The sequence below is a fragment of the Dreissena polymorpha genome, chromosome 2, assembly GCF_020536995.1.
Source record: "Dreissena polymorpha isolate Duluth1 chromosome 2, UMN_Dpol_1.0, whole genome shotgun sequence".
In the NCBI taxonomy this organism is placed as follows: Eukaryota; Metazoa; Mollusca; class Bivalvia; order Myida; family Dreissenidae; genus Dreissena; species Dreissena polymorpha.
The window spans coordinates 37,921,055-37,948,926 of NC_068356.1; the positions used below are offsets into that span (position 1 = coordinate 37,921,055).

Below are 27,872 nucleotides of genomic sequence, written 5' to 3' on the forward strand. Positions count from 1 at the left end.
CACATGCATTAAACCCCTTTTTCACAGAGCACGACCATTATATTGATTTGGCATGACAACCCGACTCCTATTAAATGTTATCATGTTCATTAAATGTCTTATGCGTCAAACAGTCAGTACCAGTATGTCAGGTTTAGCTGGAAATGGTGCCTGCGACACTTGGATTGCAAACCAAGTGCATTACGGCAAGTTGGATACTATTTATTGACTGTTGAATAATTGAGGCTTGCTCTGACAACACGGGGCTTCATGCATGTGCGCACAGTGTAGTCCCAGATGAGCCAGTGTAGCACACACAGGCTTATCAGGGATGAAACATTCTGCTTTGACTTGATTTTTGTTTAAAAGAGTCTTCCTTAAAACAAAAAAATCCATAAAATCAGAGAGTGCAATCTCTGGTCTGGGACAACACTTGACACCCATGCATTAAGCCCCATTTTCCCAGGGAGAGTCTTAAATTTTACATCAGTGTTTAACAGTGCATTTGTTACAATGTATTACATGAAGACCATAACTGTATTGCATGTGGCAGCTTCTTTAATCAGCATGATTGCAATATAAAACATATATTGAACTACTTAATTTAATTAATTCTGTAATATGACCATGCATAAATGCCGGTGAGTACCTAATTGTTTTGCATTGATTTTGAAAAGATTGAAAGTATAAAATGTTTTTGTTTCCAAATTCAAAAAATATACCAATGCTATTATTGTCAGTTAATCAAAGTAAACAAATAAAGATTATACAATATGCAAATAATTATGAACTATACATGATTGTTACATTGCAAAAGAATGACTTAAAACTGTATTACCTCTTAATACAGTCAACTTTTACTCCACAGTATAACTGACACAGAATAACACCAACTTTTCAACCTTGTGACTTGCAGTTTCTGAATCTTCAGAAAAGCTGTCTTTGTAAACAATACTGGGGTATTACCCCTGAGTGTCAAAGAACTATTTATATCGCTCACTTTTGTATTCGTAAACACCAAGATAGGCATGTCCTCAGCATAATGATAAGAGTGACAAAGAGCAGAATGTATAATTGAGTTAGTGATCAAGTGCATTATTAAAATATTAAAATAATGTGGTTTACATGATTGAACATTGTAGTTGTATAATTATGGTTTGTGTATGATGATTAATCTATTGGGAAAACCTAGATATGTATGGTGACTTAAGGTCTGATTTAGAAATTATTGATTAATGAAATATGTCGTGTTCTGATAAAACTGGGCTTAATTCATGTGCGTAAAGTGTCGTCCCAGATTAGCCTGTGCAGTCCGCACAGGCTAATCAGGGACGACACTTTCCGCTTTAATGGTATTTTTAGTTTGAAGGAAGTCCCTTCTTACCGAAAATCAATTTTAAGCGGAAAGTGTCGTCCCTGATTATTTATGTGACAGCACAGGCTATCTTGTATGACACTTTACGCACATGGATAAAGCCAAGTTTTAAATCACGGCTCATACGCATGGTGGGACAGTTTTATATTCTTAAATCTATACACTGACTATACCACTTAAAATATTGGCCGTGCTCTGTGAAAAGGTGGTTTAATGCATGTGCATACAGTGATGTACCAGATTAAACTTTCCGCGTTTATGGTATTTTTCGTTTAAAGAAAATCTATTCTTAGCAAAAAAATAAGACAGTTTAGATGGAAAGTGTCACTTTACGCACACGCATTTAACACCCGTTTCACATATGATATGATGCAATCAATTTAAATTTTAATTGTATTTTAAACAAGCTGTCACTGTACAAAGTGTAGTATTGATTGATATCACTAGTTACAGTATACGACTGACACAAGAATGTGTACAGACAATCTAGTTTATGCATTTTTACATACAATGCAAAATTCCCCTTGCATGTTTGACCTGATATCATGTGTCAACAAAACCACAATATTCTATATGACCAAGCAACACTGAGTGGGGTAAATTATCTAGAACAATGGCTCAATGGCTCTGTTGTAGTAATCCCATTTCCTCAAAAAACACCTATTGCCTTCTTTCTTCACCAATAAATTCAAATCTATTATAAATATTTGTCTAAGTTAACCTTTAGCATTCCCTCTCCATCCAGGGAACTAGGGCCTACTTCTGGTCCATGACCACCATTTAACCCTTTACCAATTAGATATGTATTTTAAGGCACTTGTAGTCCCTTAGAAAGTTACATTTAATTAAATACTTTTCTTACTAAATTCAAGTTTTAAAGGATTCATTTCCAACCTTTAGTTACTGATGAGCAGCAAACAACACAAAACCTGAACAGACTGCGAGTTACTCGCAGGCTGTTCTGGTTTTATGCTGGTTGCAAAAGCCATTTTTTTATGTGCTTCTTAAGGCGGAAAGGGTTAAGAGCAACCTTACATATCAATATCTTTGATAAAAAAGACAACTAAATATTCTTAAAGGGACATGCTGGTGAAAGAGATTTAAAAAAATCATGCCATCATAGAAAAAATGCAAAAAGGAACTAAATCTTGTTACAGTAGTGACAACTATCCCGTGAATATTAATAAAGTAATACCATAATGCATGCAGTTTGAATAATAAAAGTGGAAAAATGTATAAGAAATGAAAATGATGCAAAAGTTTTGCAATTTTCAATAGTAGGTAGATATAAGGTACACATGCACACCTAATCACATCATAAGAATCAAAGCTTGCAAGAATATCTTAAGACTTTCTTTATGCAATTTGGCACAGGTATCTTTAAAGTTGACCAGGGCAATAACTCTGGTAAAATTAAGTAAAAATTATGTCCAGCAATTTGTTAGTTATCATCCTGAATATATATTGTGTAGCCAAATGTGCTCCTGTATAGGTGCAGAATATCTATCACTCAACTATTGAATGCCTTCATATGGTCATGATATAGGTATCTAAAACTGGGTATTTATTGGGATGTTATGAGAGCAAATCAATCACTTCCTCATGTTCTGAAAAAGTAGGTTTTTTCCAACATTTTACAACAGTTGACGGCTGGATTCGTTAAAACTTGATTTTCAAATAGATGCTTCAATACATAATTAGTTTTAATTAACATCTAATAAATAATCGGGATTATGGCAATGACCATGGTGGTATTACTGCTTTGTGTATAATTCAAGTGTTGACTTTGTTATTGATATTCTAGGCCTCTATCGTTTGACACGTTGCCAGTAACTGTTTAAGCTGGGAACTAGGCATCGAGTTGAACTAGAACTAAGATCTTATAGGGACCACTGGCCCGGAGGGTCAAACACAATTAAACAGGGACAGGTGGTTTCTCTGGGTCATCTTACAAAATCCGAATAACCCACTTTTCACAAGATAACAATTCTATCTGATTTTTAAAATAATTGGCATAGGGGAGAGTGATGTCCAGAACAGACTAGAAATGTCTATAAGTGTATCACTCGCGGAACCCATTTTTAGGCCTTTTGGTATGTTTCGGATTTGTTATGAAATGGTTGCTAAATAAATATATTGTTATAATGGAGGAATTGGACTGGATTGGAGGAATTAGCTTAGAGGACTGGATTGGAGGAATTAGCTTGGAGGACTGGATTGGAGGAATTAGCTTGGAGGACTGGATTGGAGGAATTAGCTTGTAAAAGTTGTATTGGAGCAACTGGATAGCGCATTCTCATTACTGGGGGGAAAACAAACATCCGTGCCGTCCACCTGGTTGCCTGAAACTGCTTGTGTCCGGATTTCTCCACTTTCAATGTTAATGTTTTAAAGGAGCATTATGCTCCAATAAATGTACTAAGGTATATCAGATTTGTGTTTCTATTTCCCAGCATCCTAAAATAATGAATTTTTCAAGCATTATTAAGACATTGGTCACAAAAATCCACCACTAGCAATTATATGACCATGTTTTGGTTTCATGTTCTCATTTCTCATTTTTATGAATTAACAATGTTGAAACTTAAGAAGAGTGGGCAGTTTCATTGTGCTTTTGACTATTTAGGACAATCACATACAAATTGTCCTACAGTACAATAACCAGTCTATTGTATTCAAGGCTCATTGAGACATCAATGAATCAATTGAAGCTTGCCATAATACAGTACTTTACATTTGTGCAGTCATTAGGTTAGGCCATTATATTAAGTGCCATTCTAAAATTTGTTTAATATTAAATTTATAAATTGTACCACTTCTTCACAGAATCCTCACGCAAATAATAAAGATTAAAATATCATTTGATGATCTGTCTGACACTGTATTGTTCTACATATATACCACAGGCTACATTTGGCTGAACATGGGCCTTTCTTGCTTGTGATGCATAATTGCACGAAAATAAAAGAATTGTTTTATTTAGGATTATTTACATATGATTGCATAAAAATAAATTATAGGTTAGTTAAAAACACAATGAAATAGAATTATTATACAAATGCCACAAGCAAAAAAGCATGCTCAGAAACTTGGTAATGCATTTACGCTCAGTCAAAAAAACTGTTCGAATGAGACTTCTCTTTTTTTGCAATGTATTTTAAGCTCCAAACAAAAAGTCATTTTTCTGAGTTTGTAAAATTGTACCAACTCATTATCTTATTGACAATGCATATTAGACAGCCTGTTGATGATCTGTGAATTATAGACTCTTCAGCCTAAGTTTTTTCCCCAAGGTGGTCTACTTTGAAAATAAAACAGAATTGTGTACATACAATAGTAACTGTTGAAATAAGACTATTGCCCAGCAATATAAGTCCAGAAAACCACCATTTTCAGCAGTATTTCTAGTCTATTTGTTGCCATAGCAACCATAATTTTTGACGTAGGAACGAAATGAAATGACGTGCATAATATCCATATTGCCATCTATCCATGTTTCAAGTTTCATGAAAAAATATTAAGAACTATAAAAGTAATCGCAGGATCCAGAAAAGTGTGACGGACGGACGGACTGACTGACAAACGGAGCGCAAACCATAAGTACCCTCCGGTGAAACCGGTAGGGGACTAATTAAGACAATCATGTTACAGGTCTACTTTGAAAATAAAACAGAGTTGTGTTCATACAATACAGAGGGGGTAATCATGTGATAGTCAAGATGGCGACATCAATACCGAGACAGTTATTTTTCACTGTTTTATACCCTTCATTACTTGTTTATTTTTTAAATGACGCTCACTTTCCAGCAATATCAGTAAAAAGGTGATAAGCGTTTATTTCGTATTTAAATTCACTTTACATCTCGACTTTACTCGGTGCAAATTTTCTTAGTGGAGGAGCCCTAATATAATAGGTCATCCCGCTAAGAAATTTTGCACCAAGTAAAGTCGAGATATAGAAAAGTCAGTATCTTTCTTTCTAATATGGCTGGAAAGTGGCGGAATAAAAAATAATAATACACGTAATAACAGGTATAAAACGACGAAAAATACCTGCATCGGAATGGACGTCGCCATCTTGTTTGTCACGTGATTACCCCCTCTGCTATAGTAACTGTTGAAATTTAGACTATCATGTTACAACAAGGTAGCATTTATCAAGTCATGATTGTTAATTTATGAATAATTTCTAAAAGAATTGAGGAAGAAATCCAAGACTATTTCAATTGAAAAATCACTGACATAATTTAGAATTGAGACAGAAAATTGAACAAAGAAATATGTTGTTTTATTTCTATACAAACATGTATGGAAACAATCAGCAATAAACATGATTATTTTGAATTATAACATAACAATTTATTTAATATTGTATGTACAATGCCACTTGGATGTGACTGAACAACAGGGAAGTCATTAATTGATCCCTTCACATTCAACATTCATGATTGAACCACCCCAAGTTTACCAGAGGAAGATGTCATTGACACAGGTTGCAGGTGGTTTAATAGATCAAACAATGAGAGGGAAATCACCTTCAACTTGAATATCAGGTACAAATGATAGCAAGTGCCAAATGTGGTGATCACAACATAATAGCTATTATCAGGACTGTGTAAGCCTTGCTCTTGGAAAACCAGGCTTAATGCATATGCATAAGGTGTCTCATATTAGCCTGTGCAGTCTGCACAGCGTACTCAGGGACAACAATTTCCGTGTAAACTGTATTTTTGCAAACAATATACTTCCTTTAAACAAAAATTATCATAAAAGCAGAAAAAGATGTCCCTGATTAGCTTGTGCGAACTAACATGCCCCTCATTAGCCTATTTGGACTAGCATGCATTAAACCTAGTTTATCCCAGAACAAAGATTTGTTTAATTTGCAAATAGCTTTATAGCAGGACAATGTATTTTGCTTGCTAATTAGCTGAAATCCCAACATAAAATTCACACAGCAAGTGTTATATATGGTAAACCCCGTCATTATATTATGAAATCTTCTGTCATTTGCCGATAAATTAGTCCATAATTTTCACAAAAACTTCCGTATACATGTATAGATAAACGTAATGTGTGGAACATGTGTATATAATTATGATTAGTTTGAATATTTGTACAGAACCAGGTATGATGTAGAATCAAACCTTTTTTGTTAAAGAAATAAAAAAAAGAAAGTTTTTGATTGACTGGAAAAAACTCTTTTTTATCAATAACCGACCACTTACAGTGAGTAGGTTTGTTGGTATATCTGACTGCAAAATGACGATATATGCTATAATACAACTTATAAAAGCAACTTAATTTACAAACACATGCTCCTGGAAATATTTATATTTTAAAATAGTAATCCCAAGTACAATGTACTGCAAAAGAATTTATTTAGAGGAAACCTTCAATGAATGAAAAGATATGGATAAAAAGAAGTACAACACATTTTTAAGCTTTATTAAATGTTTTTCTAACAAGAATAACTATATGTAATTTCCACCATATACGGAATATATCTTACTACAATCTCATTTTAGAACTGCCGTAAAATTCATGTAATGTACATTAGATTCCTGCATAAATAAATGCAGTATATATAACAGACATATAAGATAACGATAAATCTTGCAATAATAAACTTAAATGTTCATTGAATGATGGATAATTTTCCATTGTTGTATGGCAAATGTAAACAAGTATTGAGGAACTATTACTTTGAACAAGCCACTTTGATCAAGCATAAGAGAAAAATAAACATGTCATAACACGTATGAATGCATACTTAATACAAATTTATAATATTAAGGACATTAGGAAATAGAATTTTATTTACGCATATAACATTTATTCTGGAAAGTATCTTACAACAATTTACCCATTTATGCCAAGCGTCTCGAAAAAAAGGCCTTGGCAAACAGCGTAGACCCAGATGAAAGCCCATAAGTTTGTAAAAAAAAATGGAATGGAAAGGAATTCGAACTTGACCTGTAAGTCATGAAGGTAGACTCACACAAACAAATCAGGTAAATATCTCCATGCGTTTTGGGAAAAAGTGAGGAAAACTGTAAGTCCAAGTCCCGTAACTTTGCCTTAAACTGGAACGAAACTCGTACTGGAAATGTTAGTCATGAAGGTAGACTCACACATGAAACTTTAGGTTCATATCTGAAAGCATTTTAGAAAAAAAGGGACAAAATTATCACAAAACCAGGTTTTCAATTTGAAAAAAAAAAGTCTGATAAAAGGGAGACAATTCAAAATGTGAATTGTTACCGATTGTTTCTAGTTAACCCCCTTGTGTCAAATTCAATCCATTTGTAGTCGTGGCGCCCTTGATTTCAACCAAATCATAAAATCCTGACAATATGCGCCAGCGCACTTGGTGACAATTATTTTGTGAAAGTTTCATTAAAATCCGTTGATAACTAGAGCTTTGTCACAGACCTGACCAATACCCCCATATGCCGCATTGACACATAATATTTTTCATGTCGTCTTCACAAAAAACAGCGGACACCATGCTCAATTTTTAAAATGCACTAAGTGACCCCTTGACCTAGTTTTTGACCCAGAAAGGCCTATGTTCTAACTTGGCCTTAAGATCATCTCCATAAAACTTCTGACCAAGTTTGGTGAAGATCGGATGTAAACTACTTGAATTAGAGAGCGGACACCATGCTGAATGTTAAAAAACGCACTGGTAACCTAGTGACCTAGTTTTAGGCCCGAAATGGCCCATGTTCAAACTTGTACTTGAGATCATTTAGATAAAACTTGTGACCAAGTTTGGTGAGGATTGGATGAAAACTACTTGAATTAGAGAGCGGACAACATGGTGAGGTTTAAAACGCACTAAGATACCCCATGACCTAGTTTTTGACCCGGCATGACCCATATTCAAACTTGACCTAGACATTATCTAGATACAACTTCTGACCAAGTTTGGTGAAGATTGGATGAAAACTACTTGAATTAGAGAGCGGACAACATTGTGATGTTTAAAACGCACTAAGTGACCCGTGACCTTGTTTTTGACCTGGCATGACCCATATTCAAACTTGCCCTAGACATTATCAAGATACAACTTCTGACCAATTTTGGTGAAGATTTAATAAAAACTACTTGAATTAGAAAGCGGACAACATGGTGAGGTTTAAAACACACTAAGTGACCCCGTGACCTAGTTTTTGACCTAGCAGGGTAGCATATTTTAATAGCAAGCAACAGGATGATAATTAAACTGTTAGTAAACATTGTTTGAAAATTGGCAAGCTGGGAATGTTAAGAAGACACTTAATTGGTAAACATTACACTATTGACCACAAAATACTAAAGTGAAAAATCCTGAGCTCCAACGGGGCATCAACTGAAGCCAGGTCTCCAGAGTGGTTATCAGACACTTGTCGCTAAAGAGCTAGCCAAACAAAAAAGGCTGCTGGAAGTGACCTTATTTCACGACTATCCTTCCCCTCTGAATGTTTTAAGGCGCCATTTGGTACACAAGCGCCATCCGCTACACAAGCGAGAACCACATGGCCCTCCTTGCAACCATAACTCAGACCCACTTACTGATTCACAGTTTGTGTTTACTTGTCGCCATTATAGTGAAAATTCTGAGCTCCAACGGGGGATTGAACCCAAGTCTCCAGAGTGGTAGTCAGACACTCTAACGGCGTCGCTAAAGAGCTAGCCCAACAAAAAGGCTGATGGAAGTGACCTTATTTCACACTACTATTTTTGTGTAACTTATACATTTTGATTCTTACGTTTGCCATAATGTGTAGGCAAAAAACAACAAAAAGAGTTAGTATTTAGCACATCATCAGTAATGTTAAAAAATACTTGTAGTTGAGAAAGGCAGGGCTCATCATGCAATATCCCAAATACCAGTAAGGCAATGGCTACAAATTAACCAATATAGCTATGGAAAATGATATTTTGCTAAATATTTTCACTTATAAATACCCATTCAATAACAAAATGAGGAGGATCTTTCCAAAGTGAGTCCTTGAATTTGGCTAGAGAAAAATTTGGAGTTTGGGGAAAGCCCTGACAGAATTATTAAATGACCATAAAAACAATAACAACAATACTATTGTCAAGCAAAGTATGTCCCCTACCGGCTCCACCATTGTCAGATGTTTTTTAAATATATATTTGTTGTCATAGCAACCAGAATTTTTGACGTAGGAAGAAATTTAAATGGTGTGCAAAATGTCCATATTGCCATCTATCCATGTTTCAAGTTTCATGAAAAAATATGAAGAACTTTAAAAGTTATCGCAAGTGTGACAGACTGACAGACTCACTGACAAACAGAGCGCAAACCATAAGACCCCTCCGGTGAAACCGGTAGGGGACAACAACTGCACAACTTATTTATTCCTCCTTTGTTTTATTTCTAGAAAAGAAATTGTATTGAAAGCATTACGTAATATAACTTAAAACATCACCTTTAAAAAAATAACTCACACATAAATAAAGTAAGAAACTTGTCGACTTAACAACTCACACTGCAATAAGAGACTGACAACATGTGTTAGTTAAGAGACTACTTTTAAGATCAACCATCAGCGTTTATTAACCCATTCCCCTTTAGAAGCAAAGTGAAAATGGTATTTTGCAACCAGCATTAAACCAGAACAGCCTTCAAGTAACTCGCAGTCTGTTCAGGTTTCATGCTGTTCAGTATCTTAAGATTGGAAATAAAGCCGTTTAACTTGATTCTAGTAAAGAAGATTTTAAATTTAATATGATTTCCTACGGGACTAAAAACGATCAAAATAAGGGGTAAAGGGTTAAAACTTAAAAGAAAGATTATACTGTATATCAAGTGTGCAGGTTACAAGGGGTCAAGGTTACAAGGGGTCAAGGTTACAAGGGGTCAAGGTTACAAGGGGTCAAGGTTACAAGGGGTCAAGGTAACAAGGGGTCAAGGTAACAAGGGGTCAAGGTTACAAGGGGTCAAGGTAACAAGGGGTCAAGGTAACAAGGGGTCAAGGTAACAAGGGGTCAAGGTAACAAGGGGTCAAGGTTAAGATCAAGAGAGCAGACTTCTGGGAAAACTGGGCTTAATGCATCTGCGTAGTGTCCTCCCAAATAAGCTTGTGTGGACGACACTGGGCTTAATGCATCTGCGTCATGTCCTCCCAAATAAGCTTGTGTGGACGACACTGGGCTTAATGCATCTGCGTAGTGTCCTCCCAAATAAGCTTTTGTGGACGACACTGGGCTTAATGCATCTGCGTAAGTGTCCTCCCAAATAAGCTTGTGTGGACGACACTGGGCTTAATGCATCTGCGTAGTGTCCTCCCAAATAAGCTTTTGTGGACGACACTGGGCTTAATGCATCTGCGTAAGTGTCCTCCCAAATAAGCTTGTGTGGACGACACTGGGCTTAATGCATCTGCGTAAGTGTCCTCCCAAATAAGCTTGTGTGGACGACACTGGGCTTAATGCATCTGCGTAGTGTCCTCCCAGATAAGCTTTTGTGGACGACACTGGGCTTAATGCATCTGCGTCATGTCCTCCCAAATAAGCTTGTGTGGACGACACTGGGCTTAATGCATCTAGTAGTGTCCTCCCAAATAAGCTTGTGTGGACGACACTGGGCTTAATGCATCTGCGTCATGTCCTCCCAAATAAGCTTGTGTGGACGACACTGGGCTTAATGCATCTGCGTAGTGTCCTCCCAAATAAGCTTGTGTGGACGACACTGGGCTTAATGCATCTGCGTAGTGTCCTCCCAAATAAGCTTGTGTGGACGACACTGGGCTTAATGCATCTGCGTAAGTGTCCTCCCAAATAAGCTTGTGTGGACGACACTGGGCTTAATGCATCTGCGTAGTGTCCTCCCAAATAAGCTTGTGTGGACGACACTGGGCTTAATGCATCTGCGTAGTGTCCTCCCAGATAAGCTTTTGTGGACGACACTGGGCTTAATGCATCTGCGTAGTGTCCTCCCAAATAAGCTTGTGTGGACGACACTGGGCTTAATGCATCTGCGTAAGTGTCCTCCCAAATAAGCTTGTGTGGACGACACTGGGCTTAATGCATCTGCGTAAGTGTCCTCCCAAATAAGCTTGTGTGGACGACACTGGGCTTAATGCATCTAGTAGTGTCCTCCCAAATAAGCTTGTGTGGACGACACTGGGCTTAATGCATCTGCGTAGTGTCCTCCCAAATAAGCTTGTGTGGACGACACTGGGCTTAATGCATCTGCGTAGTGTCCTCCCAAATAAGCTTTTGTGGACGACACTGGGCTTAATGCATCTGCGTAAGTGTCCTCCCAAATAAGCTTGTGTGGACGACACTGGGCTTAATGCATCTGCGTAGTGTCCTCCCAAATAAGCTTTTGTGGACGACACTGGGCTTAATGCATCTGCGTCATGTCCTCCCAAATAAGCTTGTGTAGACGACACTGGGCTAATGCATCTAGTAGTGTCCTCCCAAATAAGCTTGTGTAGACGACACTGGGCTAATGCATCTAGTAGTGTCCTCCCAAATAAGCTTGTGTAGACGACACAGGCTAAATCAGGGATGACACTTGTCAATTGTTAATGGTATTGTTTTCGTTTAAAAAAGTATCTTCTAAATGGAAATTCAGTCTAGACACAGGTTAATCTTGGATGACACTTTACGCACCTGCATTAAGCCCAGTTAATCCAGAATGATGTTCAAAAGATGCCCTACCTGCCTATGCACATCTAGTGGACTGAAGAGGCCGTCTGCCTGCCAGAGAATGTTGCCCTGGAAATCCTGCTCCATGAACTTGACCTTGATGTCATCTGGTGGAAACAATACAGCTCAGGTCAAACAAACAATACACTGAATGAGAAATATAGGGTCTGATGAGAATCATCATTTTATTCAACAGTGAATTTAACAAGCTTATAATCATATCAGTATGGAAATCTTGGTGAGTTTTCTATTCACATAAATGAGCATTGCTCTGGGAAAATAGGGCTTAATGCCTGTGGGTAAAGTGTTGTCTCAGATTAGCCTGTGGGTAAAGTGTTGTCTCAGATTAGCCTGTGGGTAAAGTGTTGTCTCAGATTAGCCTGTGGGTAAAGTGTTGTCTCAGATTAGCCTGTGGGTAAAGTGTTGTCTCAGATTAGCCTGTGGGTAAAGTGTTGTCTCAGATTAGCCTGTGGGTAAAGTGTTGTCTCAGATTAGCCTGTGTTGCAGTCTTCACAGGCCTATCAGGGTTTACAGTTTCTGCTTTTATTGTATTTTCATTTAAAGGGAAGTCTCTTTTAATGAAAAATCAAGTGAAGGCGGAGAATGTTATCCCTGATTAGCCAGTGGGAACTGCACTTAACGTACTCAATTAAACCAGTGTTCCCAGAGTGAGGCACATAGGGAATGAGATGACATGGAGTATGAGATTGTTACAGGCCCATAGGAAATGAGATGACATGGAGTATGAGATTGTTACAGGCCCATAGGGAATGAGATGACATGGAGTATGAGATTGTTACAGGCCCATAGGTATTGAGATGACATGGAGTATGAGATTGTTACAGGCCCATAGGGAATGAGATGACATGGAGTATGAGATTGTTACAGGCCCATAGGGAATGAGATGACATGGAGTATGAGATTGTTACAGGCCCATAGGTATTGAGATGACATGGAGTATGAGATTGTTACAGGCCCATAGGTATTGAGATGACATGGAGTATGAGATTGTTACAGGCCCATAGGAAATGAGATGACATGGAGTATGAGATTGTTACAGGCCCATAGGGAATGAGATGACATGGAGTATGAGATTGTTACAGGCCCATAGGGAATGAGATGACATGGAGTATGAGATTGTTACAGGCCCATAGGGAATGAGATGACATGGAGTATGAGATTGTTACAGGCCCATAGGTATTGAGATGACATGGAGTATGAGATTGTTACAGGCCCATAGGGAATGAGATGACATGGAGTATGAGATTGTTACAGGCCCATAGGGAATGAGATGACATGGAGTATGAGATTGTTACAGGCCCATAGGGAATGAGATGACATGGAGTATGAGATTGTTACAGGCCCATAGGGAATGAGATGACATGGAGTATGAGATTGTTACAGGCCCATAGGGAATGAGATGACATGGAGTATGAGATTGTTACATGCCCATAGGTATTGAGATGACATGGAGTATGAGATTGTTACAGGCCCATAGGGAATGAGATGACATGGAGTATGAGATTGTTACAGGCCCATAGGGAATGAGATGACATGGAGTATGAGATTGTTACAGGCCCATAGGGAATGAGATGACATGGAGTATGAGATTGTTACAGGCCCATAGGGAATGAGATGACATGGAGTATGAGATTGTTACAATCAAATGATTTTAAATAAAAGAAACCCGTCTTACTTGATCTGGCTAATTATTCCTAAAAAATGTTTGCTTATGTGATGTCATTTATGTTGAATATAATATTACATAAGAAAAACAAATTAAAGCATGCGATATGATTATGTATTTGAGCCTTTTAGGAAAAGAATTATTTAAGTCTTTTGTTGAAAATTTCTTAAAGACACAAAATTGATGAATCAGAATCAATGTGTCAGAAGAACTGTTTACTTAGAGAAATGCCAATAAATCTTTAAAATATTATAATGCACACCCAAAATGTAAAGACTTTCTTTACAGCTATTTCAGTATACATGTCAATATTATCTATAATCTTTCATTGTGTGCCTAATATGTATTTGCAGGAGAGCTTTTTATACATTTTTAAAAATTGTTCAATCTAATGACATATTTGCATTGGTATTCTGACTTCATTTATCAGAGATAACAGATGTCTAATAGACATTCAATTTGTGAGAGAGGATTGATCAAACGGAGATAACTAAATTACTTTTATAGTTCATCCTTTCATATCACTTTCGCGATTTACTTAAAATAACTTCCTGCTTCAGCAATCCAACTAAAGGGAGGAAACTTCAAATTAAAAATTAGTTAGAAAGGGAACTTACTTCTAATGTTTAACATCTATAGTTCTATTTAAGGTAGATTATTTCCTATTTTGAACGCTATTTCAATCTGTGGTAGTATAATGTTGAAAACAAACAATTTAACAATTCCTAGTTTGAGAACCAGTAATAAAATTGTACATTTAACAAATAATCACAAAATAGTTTTAACAAGAATTGTGTAACAGACATTGATGCCCCCACAACATATGTTGTGACAAATCCACTATATATAATACAGGGCACAAAAATAATTGGGGACAAAATCAGCCAAAACTCAAGTCAAATTTCACTGTAGAAGTTTGAGCAAGAATTAACCAGTAGTAAACAAATGAAAGTTTAAACAAGAGGGCCTGAAAGGCCCAAAGTCGCTCACCTGAGATAACAAGATATTATTGGGACAAATCTTCTGACCAAGTTTCATGAAGATCAGAAAATAAATGTGGCCTCTAGAGTGTTAACAAGGTTTTACTATAGCCATATAAGGAAAAATGCCCCGCCCCCTGGCAGCCATGTTTTTCAACCAACCTGCATCATTTTTGAACTCATCCAAGATATTATCAGGATGAATCTTCTGACCAAGTTTCATGAAGATCAGACAGTAAATGTGGCCTCTAGAGTGTTAATAAGATTTTACTATAGCCATATCAGGAAAATTGCCCCGGCCCTTGGAAGCCATGTTTTTCAAGCAAACATAATTATTTTCACACTAATCCAAGAAATCACTGAGACCATTCTTCTGACCAAATGTCCTGAAGACTGGACAAAAAATGTGGCCTCTAGAGTGTTAACAAGGTTTTTCTATAGCCATATATATAGCCATATAAGGAAAAATGCCCCGCCCCCTGGTGGCCATGTTTTTAAAGCAACCAAAACCATTTTCGAACTCATCCAAGATATCATTGGGACAAATCTCCTGACCAAGCTTCATGATGATCGGACAATAAATGTGACCTCTAGAGTGTTAACAAGGTTTTACTATAGCCATATAAGGAAAAATGCCCCGTCCCCGTGGTGGCCATGTTTTTCAACCAACCAGCATCATTTTTGAACTTGTCCAGGATATTATTGAGATGAATCTTCTGACCAAGTTTCATGAAGATTGGACTATAAATAAGGCCTCTAGAGTGTTAACAAGATTTTACTATAGCCATATATAGCCAAATAAGGAAAAATGCCCCGCCCCTTGGCAGCCATGTTTTTCAATCAAACGTAACCATTTTCGAACTCATCCAAAATATCAATCAGACAAATTTTCTGACCAAATTTCATGAAGATTGGACAATAAATGTGGCCTCTAGAGTGTTAACAAGGTTTTACTATAGCCATATAAGGAAAAATGCCCCGCCCCCTAGAAGCCATGTTTTTCAACCAACCTGCATCATTTTCCAACTCGTCCAAGATATTAATGGGATGAATCTTCTGACCAAGTTTCATAAAGATTGGACAAAAAAATGTGGCCTCTAGAGTGCAGAGCTCCAGATAAGGTTTTGTGAAATTCTTAAATTACTACCAGATTTTCAAAAAGAATTCTAAACTCTGAAATTTTATTCTTAACGTTACTACTAAGTTTTGGAAAATAATTCTTATTTTTTCTAAATGACCTAAAATAAATAATGGTTATTTTCATGCAAAAAAAAATCAAAATAAATATATCGTAAGATTACCGTAAGTCGACCATGACCTAATTTCAATCACTTTGTTTACATTAAGAACGCGGCCATTTGGATGACGTCAAACGCAAGCGCTCCGAGTATTTTGATGAAGTGACATAACTACGCTTATAAACAAAAACAAATAAAAACAAAATGAGGAAAAAACAGGTAAGATTGCATTTCAAAATAAAAATTTAACTAAAATTACACAAATTTATCTATATCCCATACATTTTATTGGTCCTATTTATTAAATTCCCACAAAAATTGAAATGTAAAGCAGACGATCTTAACATAACACTTTCATTGACAGCGCTTCATATCGGAAATAGTAGTTATTGTAGAAAATTTAAGGCAAAGCTTGTTTTACTAAATTGGTTTTCAGACCTCTTCATAATGGTGATTTTTTTTACTTGTTTTCTTTTAAAGCTTATCCAAAACGACTTTTGTAAAATGGGCACAGTGTGACAATAGAGCCTGCAACCACTGGGTACACCTGTCATTTTGTACAGAAATTAAAGTCATCAGAAGAGGTGCAACATTTATGTGCCCATGCTGTGCTAAAGAAGAGTGAAAATTGTTCTTCAGAAAAGTGAAAGAAACTTGTTCAATTGTATTTATAAAATATTGAAAACATATTTCATATATATTTACTGTTTTAGTTCGTGTTAAAATTGTTCAGAGAAGTGAAGTTTTAAGTTTAGTTGGCCTAATCCATTACCACTAGAGTGCTGTCCCTTTCCCGGATGTGATGTCTCACTTAAGGTAAACAACGCGCGGAGTTATTGTTCTTGTCATGTTATGGAACTATCGGCTTTGCGTAGTAAAACATGCTGTAAATAATCATTATTACATTGATTTAACGGAAATTAAATAAATCTCTGAAGGTAAATAGTATATTGCTGCATTTTGTTGCGTAAATTCAGAAATTCTTTTACTTGTTTCCTTAACCGGTCGACTTACGGTAATTGAAGGATACTAGCAACTTTATTTATACGAGTTCAACAGTGTCTTTTCAGTATTATACAATTATATTTTTCCAATACCTTCATATGCCCAAACTGTGCTTAGATTGCATGCCTTAGATGTTTTTTTTACATATTTCACATTTAAAACGGGTCTCCCCTTCAATCTTTTCAACGATTAGTTACGGGACTTGTCCCTTCCACTCGTTGAATGTTTTTTTTTTGTTTAAGTTTGGACCCATCGTGTCGCGTTTTTGTTTAGCTTTTCCAACTGTGTCGGCAACTGAACATACAACATCTTATAAGATCTTTTCTATAATGTCTTTCTAAACATTTAACTTCTGCTCACTTTGCGTACAATATGTTAAAAGCGTGTTTTTGGACGCTTTGCAGTTTTTTAGGACGCTCTCTGGGCGCCGCCATTGTTTTTTGACAGATAGACTGTATACGCTGCTTTTATTGGAAAAAAAAATCGCTTTGTTAAACAAACCCGATAACCATTCTATATAAGCACCGCAAAGATCTTTAATACGCGCAAAGAACTCAATAAAAATCGATACGAACCGATGTTAAAATAATATTCGTAACTTGATTTTGTAATTCTTAATGGTACGACAAGATTTTAAAATAAATACGTAACAGACTTGAAAATAATTCGTAATTACGAAAATACGACCCTTATCTGGAGCTCTGAGAGTGTTAACAAGATTTTACTATAGCCATATAGAGCCATATAAGGAAAAATGCCCCGCCCCTTGGCAGCCATGTTTTTAAAGCAAAGGTTACCATTTTTTAACTCATACAAGATATCATTGGGACAAATCTTCTGAGCAAGTTTCATGAAGATCAGAAAAAAAATGTGACCTCTACAGTGTTAACAAGGTTTTACTAAAGCCATATAAGGAACAAGGGCTGTTTGTAAGACATGCATGCCCCCCATATGGGCTGTCTGTTGTAGTGGCAGCCATTGTGTGAATACGATTTTTGTCACTGTGACCTTGACCTTTGACCTGGTGACCTGAAAATCAATAGTGGTCATCTGCGAGTCACGATCAATGTACCTATGAAGTGTCATGATCCTAGGCAAAAGCGTTCTTGAGTTATCATCCGAAAATCATTTTACTATTTCGGGTCACTGTGACCTTGACCTTTGACCTTGTGACCTCAAAATCAATAGGGGTCATCTGCAAGTCATGATCAATCTACCTATGAAGTTTCATGATCCTAGGCGTATGCGTTCTTGAGTTATCATCCGAAAACCATTTTACTATTTCCGGTCACCGTGACCTTGACCTTTGACCTAGTGACCTCAAAATCAATAGGGGTCATCTGCGAGTCATGATCAATCTACCCATGAAGTTTCATGATCCTAGGCGCATGCGTTCTTGAGTTATTATCCGGAAACCATTTTACTATTTCGGGTCACCGTGACCTTGACCTTTGACCTAGTGACCTCAAAATCAATAGGGGTCATCTGCAAGTCATGATCAATCTACCCATGAAGTTTCATGATCCTAGGCGTATGTGTTCTTGAGTTATCATTAAAAAACCATTTTACTATTTCTGGTCACCGTGACCTTGACCTTTGACCTAGTGACCTTAAAATCAATAGGGGTCATCTGCGAGTCATGATCAATGTACCTATGAAGTTTCATGATCCTAGGCCCAAGCGTTCTTGAGTTATCGTCTGACAACCACCTGGTGGACGGACCGACCGACAGACCGACCGACAGACCGACATGAGCAAAGCAATATACCCTCTCTTCTTCGAAGGGGGGCATAAAAATGCTCCGCCCCCTGGCGGCCATGTTTTTCAACCAACCGGCATCATTTTCGAACTCATCCAAGATATTATTTGGATAAATCTTCTGACCAAGTTTTATGAAGATCAGACAATAAATGTAGCCTCTAAAGTGTCAACAAGATTTTAATATAGCCATATATAACCATATAAGGAAAAATGCCCCGCCCCTTGGCAGCCATGTAATTCAAGCAAACGTAAACATTTTCAAACTCATCCAAGATATCATTGAGACCAATCTTCTGACCAAATTTCATGAACATTGGACAATAAATGTGGCCTCTAGAGAGTTAACAAGTCAAATGTTGACGCCGCTTGACGCACAACCTACAACGCATGACGGACGACAGACAAAAGGCAATCACAAAAGCTCACCATGAGCACGTTGTGCTCAGGTGAGCTAAAAAGTAAAAACAATTCAGAGTATTCTAATTAATATTGCCATAATTCTGCCATTAATCATTGAAGCCATAGGTCCTTTCTTAACAATCATCCACACACTTAGGTCGTTAAGTTGTACAAGTTTGATCAAGATCCAACCGTAGTAAAAGAGGAGTTGAAAACACACAATTTTGGGACATAACATAATATTTCTGAAAAACAGACAAAGGGGATAAGGAGATTCTGCCAAAACTTATTGCAGCTAAAGTTTCTTTATTTAAGTTTCTTCATCTACACATAAATGTTATTTAACTGTGAACGTTTGAGTGAGATCAACCCAGTTGTTAAAGAGAAGTTCAAAACACAAGCTTCTGGATGTTCAGACAGGAAAGTGAAATGCTTAATGGGCGCATATAAAAAAAAGTGTTTGTTGTCATCCACTTTGAAGGTCAAGATAACACTTTGCAGTTAAATGATGTTTCGAGAGCATTCCCCTTTACAGTGACAGTACTTGTTTCGTGTTATGTCTGAGCTTGTCAAAATATGACAAAGGCTTAAATGCAACTGTTTTCACACTTTACACACAATATTAATATCAATCAAAATTTCATATGTTTAATTCCAAATTATTTTCTTGTTATTAGTGACCTGAAGCCATGTGACTGCTGTAAGATTCTATCAAACCAAGACTCTAATTCAAGTCTATTGAGCTCCTGATTCTAGATAAACACAGTAGCCGATTGGCCTTTAGGCTGGCAGACAATTCAACTTAATAAAGGACAACTATCTCATATAACATACCTAAGTAACACATATCTGGGCCTTTTTCTTGTACAGAAGAACATTTTTGAAGTCATTTCGCAAATAAGTATACATAAACAAGGAACACAGAGGGCAAGCCAATTTTGTCCACAGGAGTTTGATTTGAAAAAAATTGGCTGAGGACCACCATATGATTTTATATAAGAACTCCAAAACTCTTGACCTTGTGATTTCACAGATTTTTTAATTTTCACAAAAAACATAAAAGAAAAACAAGATTCTTCAAAAGCGGGTACAATCTTGACCCCACTGAAATGATATGAAAAACTTGGTAGTTGCATACACTACAATATGATGTTACATTGCAAATAACAAACTTCAGGTAAGCAGATTGAACTGTATTTATAAATTCATTTTGACATGTCAGAAGTGTAAATTGATTTTAAAACAAGTCCATTTTATATATAGTCTTTGTACAAAGTACATGTATATAGTTTTTTAAGCATTGAATCTTAGACATCTATTTTGTTTTAATTTAATCTTAAAGTACAAAAAACAATTGGAAAACAAGAGATGTCACCATAGGATGACTTATGCCCCCTATAAACGCTTGATAGAAGTTATGAGCTTTTTTCGAAACCTAAACGCAGATTTCGAAACCGTAACGCAGACCCTAAGTTCAAGGTCACAGGGGTCAAAATTTGTGTGCGTATGGAAAGGCCTTGTCCGTATAAACATGCATACCAAATATGAAGGTGATATCTCAAGGGACATAGAAGATATGAGCATTTTTCAAAACCTAAATGCAGATTTCGAAACCTAAACGCTGACCCTAACTTCAAGGTCAAGGTCACAGGGGTAAAAAATTTTGTGCGTATGGAAAGGCCTTGTCCATATACACATGCATACCAAATATGAAGGTTATATCTCAAGGGACATAGAAGTTATGAGCATTTTTTGAAACCTTAACGCAGATTTCGAAACCTAAACGCGGACCCTAAGTTCAAGGTCAAGGTCACAGGGGTAAAAATTTGTGTGCGTATGGAAAGGCCTTGTCCATATACACATGCATACCAAAATATGAAAGGCATATCTCAAGATTTTCAAGACCAATCTCTCCTAGGTTACATGACCAGACTGGGTTTAGAATGTGCAATTCTCGGATTAGTAGCCCTTTACCACTTAGATACATATCTTGACGCATTTGTAGTCCATTATTAAAGTTACATTTCTTACTAAATTCAAGGTTTTAAGGCTTCATTTCCAACCCTTAGTTACTGATGAGCAGCAAACAGCATAAAGCCTGAACAGACTGCGAGTTACTCGCAGGCTGTTCTGGTTTTATGCTGGTTGCAAAGCTATTTTCACTTTGCTTCTTATGGGGGAAAGGGGTAGTCAAGCACTCTACCAACTGAGCTAGCCTGGCCAATTCTTATTGAGAAATATACAGTAACTTCCCATATCTTTCGCCACTTGTTCACACACAATCAAGTTTGCTACTAAAGTGAGACATACACATGACTTACCCCATCTCTCACACTTAAGTTTTTAATTAGAGGTGTAAACAGTGAATTCCCTAAATACTCTTCACTTCTTCACATACAATATAAAGTTTCCTATTGAGAAGTGTAAAAAAGCTTCTCACGTCTCTCTACATTGATAAGATTCGTAATGTGTGACCTCTATTTTTCACATAGGTACAATCATTTCAAATTTCTTATTGTGCTAAATAAACAGTGCCCTCCCCTACCTCTCTGCACTTTTTCACAGAGCAGGAACACCTCATCTCCGCCTGTACAACAGCCGCTGTACTTGTCCATCCTGCAGATCTTCAGGGCATTGGCTCCAGGGGCCTCTGCAAGGTGCAAGTAGGTCAGTTACCAAAGCATTCAGATTCTGTGTTTAGCTACCGGTCAGTAAATGGTTAAAGCATGGAAATCAAAATTAAAGCATTCCATGTATAAACCTTAAAGACTGGTGCTAAGAATAAATCTAATCAGTTAATCAGGTCTAAAAGCTCTTGAGTAATCAAAAAGTAAAGAGAACATTATTCACTCTTCAATTAAAACGCTTCACTTGTTCATAAAAAAGTCTCTTGTGTTGCTAATTACCATATACAAATGAAGATAATAAAACAAGAGCTGTCACCATCGGAAGACATATGCCCCCCAAAAAAGCTTTTTCGAAACCTTAATGCAGATTTCAAAACCTAAACATGGACCCTAAGTTCAAGTTCAAGGTCAAAGGGGTCAAAATTTGTGTGTGTATGGAAAGGCGTTGTCCATATACACATGCATACCAAATATGAAGGTTACATCTGAAGCGACATAGAAGTTATAAGCATTTTTCGAAACCTAAACGCAAAAGTGCGACGGACAGGCGGACAGTGCAACTGCTATAATTATGCCACCCTTCCGGGGGCATAACAAAAGTTCAGTTTTGATATAGGACAATAACAATCCGACATGCACAACTTCATAACATAAGAAAAAACCCTCATTTTTTCGATGCTTCAAGGGCCATAACTCAGGAGTGTCCCAATCAATTTGGCTGATTATCGAACTTGACCTAGATCTTATGACCTTACACATTTTCATGAAGTGTGGCGGAGATTCTATGAAATTTGCTCGAGTTATTGAGTGGAAACGAGAAAAAACGCAATGTTTCGGTTATTCAAGGGCTGTAACTCAGGAGTGTCTGGGTCAATTTGGCCGATTATCGAACTTGACCTAGATGTTATTGCCTTACACATTTTTATGAAGTGTGGCGAAGATCCTATGACAATTGCTCGAGTTATTGAGCGGAAACGAGAAAAAACAATTTTTCGATGATTCAAGGGCCGTAACTCAGGAGTGCCTGGGTCGATTTGGCCGATTATCAAACATGACCTTGATGTTATTGTCTAACATATTTTCATGAAGTGTGGCAAAGATCCTATGACATTTGCTAGAGTTATTGAGCGGAAACCAGATAAAACCCAATTTTATGATGATTCAAGGGCTGTAACTCAGCAGTGTCTGGGTGAATTCGGCAGATTATCACAATTGAATTAGATGTTATTGCCTTACACATTTTCATGAAGTTTGGTGAAGTTCTGATGACAAATACTCGAGTTATTGAGCGGAAACAAGAAAAAATAGAATTTTACGATGATTCAAGGGCCGTAAATCAAGAGTGTCTGGGTCAATTTGGCCGATTATCTAACTTGACCTAGAAGTTATTGCCTTACACATTTTCATGAAGTTTGGTGAAGATCTGATGACACTTGCTTGAGTTATTGAGCGGAAACTAATCCGGACGGACTAAGGGACTGACTGACTGACTAACTAACGGACGGTGCGATTTTAATATGCCCCCAGAACCTATGTTCTGGGGGCATAATAATAATAATAAATAATAGAATTTGGAAGCACTTTTGATGTTACAACCATGTAGAAGGGCTATAAACACATTATACAGTAAACACACTGTATCTCCAAAATGTAATTACAAATGCAACTTTATTTAAAGAAACAAACTGGTTAAATTAAACCAATATCTGTGGGTCAATATCATAAGATTCCATCACTATTGTCAAGAGGACTTTAAACACATTACAAAAATATGTAAAATTTTTGGCAATGAAAAAAAAATCGGTTTCATGTAACCACTTGTAAATATAATATACCGGCATTATTTAATTCAATTGTTAATGTCAGGTAATTGCCTCTGATCTGGTCATGAAATTGTGTTGAAAATATTTGAGCCTCATTCTGGAAAAACTGGGTTTCACGCAAAGTGTTGTCCCAGATTAGAATGTAGAATGTGCAGTATGCTAAGTGTTGTCCCGGATTAGAATGTAGAATGTGCAGTATGCTAAGTGTTGTCCCAGATAAGAATGTAGAATGTGCAGTATGCTAAGTGTTGTCCCAGATTATAATGTAGAATGTGCAGTATGCTAAGTGTTGTCCCAGATTATAATGTAGAATGTGCAGTATGCTAAGTGTTGTCCCAGATTATAATGTAGAATGTGCAGTATGCTAAGTGTTGTCCCAGATTAGAATGTAGAATGTGCAGTATGCCAAGTGTTGTCCCAGATTAGAATGTAGAATGTGCAGTATGCTAAGTGTTGTCCCAGATTAGAATATAGAATGTGCAGTATGCTAAGTGTTGTCCCAGATTAGAATGTAGAATGTGCAGTTTGCTAAGTGTTGTCCCATATTAGAATGTAGAATGTGCAGTATGCTAAGTGTTGTCCCAGACTAGAATGTAGAATGTGCAGTATGCTAAGTGTTGTCCCAGATTAGAATGTAGAATGTGCAGTATGCTAAGTGTTGTCCCAGATTAGAATGTAGAATGTGCAGTATGCTAAGTGTTGTCCCAGATAAGAATGTAGAATGTGCAGTACGCTTAGTGTTGTCCCAGATTAGAATGTAGAATGTGCAGTATGCTAAGTGTTGTCCCAGATTAGAATGTAAAATGTGCAGTACGCTAAGTGTTGTCCCAGATTAGAATGTAGAATATGCAGTATGCACAGGCTAATCAGGGACAACACCTTTGGCTTTTATGGTATTTTTTGTTTAAAGTAAGTCTCTTCTTTGCAAAAATCCAGTGTAGGTGTTAAGTGTCATCCCTGGTTAGACTGTGCATTCTGCACAGGCTGATCTGAGACAACACTTTATGCATATGCATGAAGCCCAAAGCCCAGTTTTCCCAGAGAGTGGCTCAAAAAGTCAGCAGCAGATGTCCCAGATCACTTACTGCTGTCAAAGATTGGCTCCGAGACGACGGCTGGCAGTTCCCGTAGCCCTGAGGGTTCAAAGAGAAATGCCTGGAAGCAGAGTCTGACCATGTTGAGCTGCATGTTCTTGGCAGAGGCCACGGCTTCCTTCTTGGCCCTCTCGCATTCTTCAGCTGGACATAACAATCAGCTTAAACTGTCAGTATGTTCAAATGCATGAATAGATCATAAAATAACATTTAGAATTTTAGATGCACACATTGTACTGTACTTAACCTATGATATGAACAATAGGTGCTGTTTTGAGCAAGTTTCATGAAGATTGGACAAACATTGCAACTTCTATTGTGTTCACATCAGTCTTATAAAGAAACTTGCTACCCTGGTGACCATGTTTGTCAACAGACTTCAACCATTTTCAAACTCTGCACTATGTTTGTAGGCGAGCTAAAATGAGAGATTCCACATTGTAAGTTTTGAATGAGCAGGAAACAATTCTAGAGACCGATTTCCCAAGGCTACAGGAGAAAAAAATTAATATACAGAATCAACGAAATGAGATCAACGTAGTGGGTGATCATGAACATTTTCCTTGAATGTTACATTTACAAGTAAAAGCCAATGGGAGGCTGAACAAGAGCACCGCATAACGTTTTTTTTTTAGAGTTCACGGTAACCTTGACATTTGACCTAGTGACCCAAAATGGGTGTGGCGTGTAGACCTCATCAAGGTGCATCTACATATGAAGTTTCAAAGTTGTAGGTGGAAGCACTTTGATTTTGGAGCCAATGTAAAGGTTTTAGCACGACGCCGGCGAACGGTGGACGTCGGACGATGAGCAGGCTATGACAATACCTCCGGTTTTCTCCGAAAACAGCCTCACTAATAAACTGCTTAAAGAAAGAAAAAATAAATATTATTTTAAATATTGCTTAAATATGTATATGACTGCATGACTGAACAAATTAATATACATGTTATATGATACAGACTTAATGCAAATTTGGAAGAGAACATTGGTTATGTATTGTATCTACATCTATTTTCTATTATAATAAGTGTTCCACGGTCTTTGAACAGGGCTTTGAACTAGTGACCTCAATTTCAAAAGGGGTCATCTACTGTCCAAGGCCCATGCTCATGTGAAGTATCAAGCCAATAAGACAATTCGTTGATGAATCATTTTCACACTTATTGACAGTGACCTTGTTCTTTGACCTAGTGACCCCAATTTTGATAGGGGTCATCTACTATCAAAGGCCAATGGGCATGGAAAGTATCAAGCCAACCGGTCGATTCGTTGACAAGTCATTTATCAGAAACGCTTTAACCAATTATTGTTCCAGTGACAATTACTTTTGACCAAGTGACCCCAATTTCAATAGGGGTCATCTACTGTCCAAGGCCAATGCACATGAGAAGTATCAAGCCAATTGGTGAATCAGTTGACGCATTATTGATCTAAAACAATTTCACACTTAGTGTGTAACAGTGACCTTGCCCTTTGAACTAGTTACCCCAATTTCAATAGGGGTCATCTACTGTCCAAGGCACATCTTAAGTATCAAGCCAATCGGTGAATCAGATAACTAGTTATTGATGGGAAACGATTTCACACTAAGTGTGTAACAGTGACCTTGACCTTAATCCTAATGACCCCAATTTCAATAAGGGTCATCCACGGTCCAAGGCCAATGCACATGTGAAGTATCAAGCCAATCAGTCAATTTGTTGATGAGTTATTGATCGGAAATTATTTTCACACTTGGTTTGATAGTGACCTTGCCCTTTGACCTAGTTACCTCAATTTCAATAGGGGTCATCTACTGTCCAAGGCAAATGCACATGTGAAGTATCAAGCCAATCAGTCAATTCATTGAAGAGTTATTGATCAGAAACCACTAAGTGTGATAGTGACCTTGACCTTTGACCTAGTGACCTCAATTACAATATGAGTAATCTACTGTTCAAGGCCTATGCACATGTGATGTATCAAGCCGATAGATCAGTTCGTTGACGAGTTATTGATCGGAAACAATTTCACACTTAGTGTGAAACAGTGACCTTGCTCTTAAACCTAGTGACCCCAATTTCAATAGGGGTCATCTACTGTCCAAGGTCAATACACATCTTAAGTATAAAGTCAATCGGTGAATCAGATAACGAGTTATTGATGGGAAACAATTTCACACTTAGTGTGTTACAGTGACCTTGACCTTTGACCTAATGAACCCAATTTCAATAGGGGTCATCTACTATTTAAGGCCAATGAACATGTGAAGTATCAAGCCAATTGGTCAATTCGTTGATGAGTTATTGATTGGAAACAATTTTCACACTCAGTGTGATAGTGACCTTGACCTTTGACCTAGTGACCCCAATTTCAATAGGGGTCATCTACTGTCCAAGGCCAATGCATATGCAAAGTATCAAGCCAATCGGTCAATTTGTTGATGAGTTATTGATCGGAAATGATTTTCACACTTGGTGTGATAGTGACCTTGCCCTTTGACCCAGTGACCTCAATTTCAATAGGGGTCATCTACTTTCCAAGGCAAATGCACATGTGAAGTATCAAGCCAATCAGTCAATTCGTTGACAAGTTATTGATTGGAAACCACTAAGTGTGATAGTGACCTTGACCTTTGACCTAGTGACCTCAATTACAATATGAGTAATCTACTGTCCAAGGCTAATGCACATGTGATGTATCAAGCCGATCGGTCAATTCGATGACGAGTTATTAAAGGGAAATGATTTTCATGCTAAGTGTGATAGTGACCTTGACCTTTGACCTAGTGACCCCAATTTCAATAGGGGTCATCTACTGTCCAAGGCCAATGCACATGTGAAGTATCAAGCCAATCTGTCAATTGGTTGACAAGTTATTGATTGGATACTATGTTCACACTTTGTGTGATAGAGACCTTTACCTTTGACCTAGTGACCCCAATTTTAAAAGGGGCCATCTACTGCCGAAGGCCAATACACATGTGAAGTATCAAGCAAACCGGTCAATTCGTTGATGAATTATTGATCGGAATTTTTTTTCATACAGACTGCTCTTCTGACAGACTGCTCTGGACCAACATCCAGCAAAACAATATACCTCTTCTTCTTCGAAAAGGGGCATAAAAATAAAACAGTTTGGATTGACAGTTTGAAAAATTAATACCATAATGACATTTATGGTGTCACACTTGAAACAATGACGCAAGCAGAAGTATTGCTGGTCTGATAGTGTCATATGGATTTGTCCCT

The 27,872-nt window shown here is 37.2% G+C and overlaps 1 protein-coding gene across 3 annotated transcripts in view; it reads right to left on the reverse strand.

Moving 5' to 3' along the window:
* LOC127866655 (nuclear factor NF-kappa-B p105 subunit-like) overlaps window positions 1-27,872 on the reverse strand; it is a 75,392-nt gene that overhangs the window by 29,779 nt on the left and 17,741 nt on the right. For all 3 annotated transcript variants that reach the window (XM_052407369.1, XM_052407367.1, XM_052407368.1), the window contains 3 exons: window positions 24,631-24,783; window positions 21,641-21,745; window positions 12,038-12,132 (listed from right to left, as the gene is read on the reverse strand). In XM_052407369.1, coding sequence (XP_052263329.1) covers window positions 12,038-12,132; window positions 21,641-21,745; window positions 24,631-24,783 — 353 coding nt within the window. The remainder of the gene's footprint in view (window positions 1-12,037; window positions 12,133-21,640; window positions 21,746-24,630; window positions 24,784-27,872) is intronic.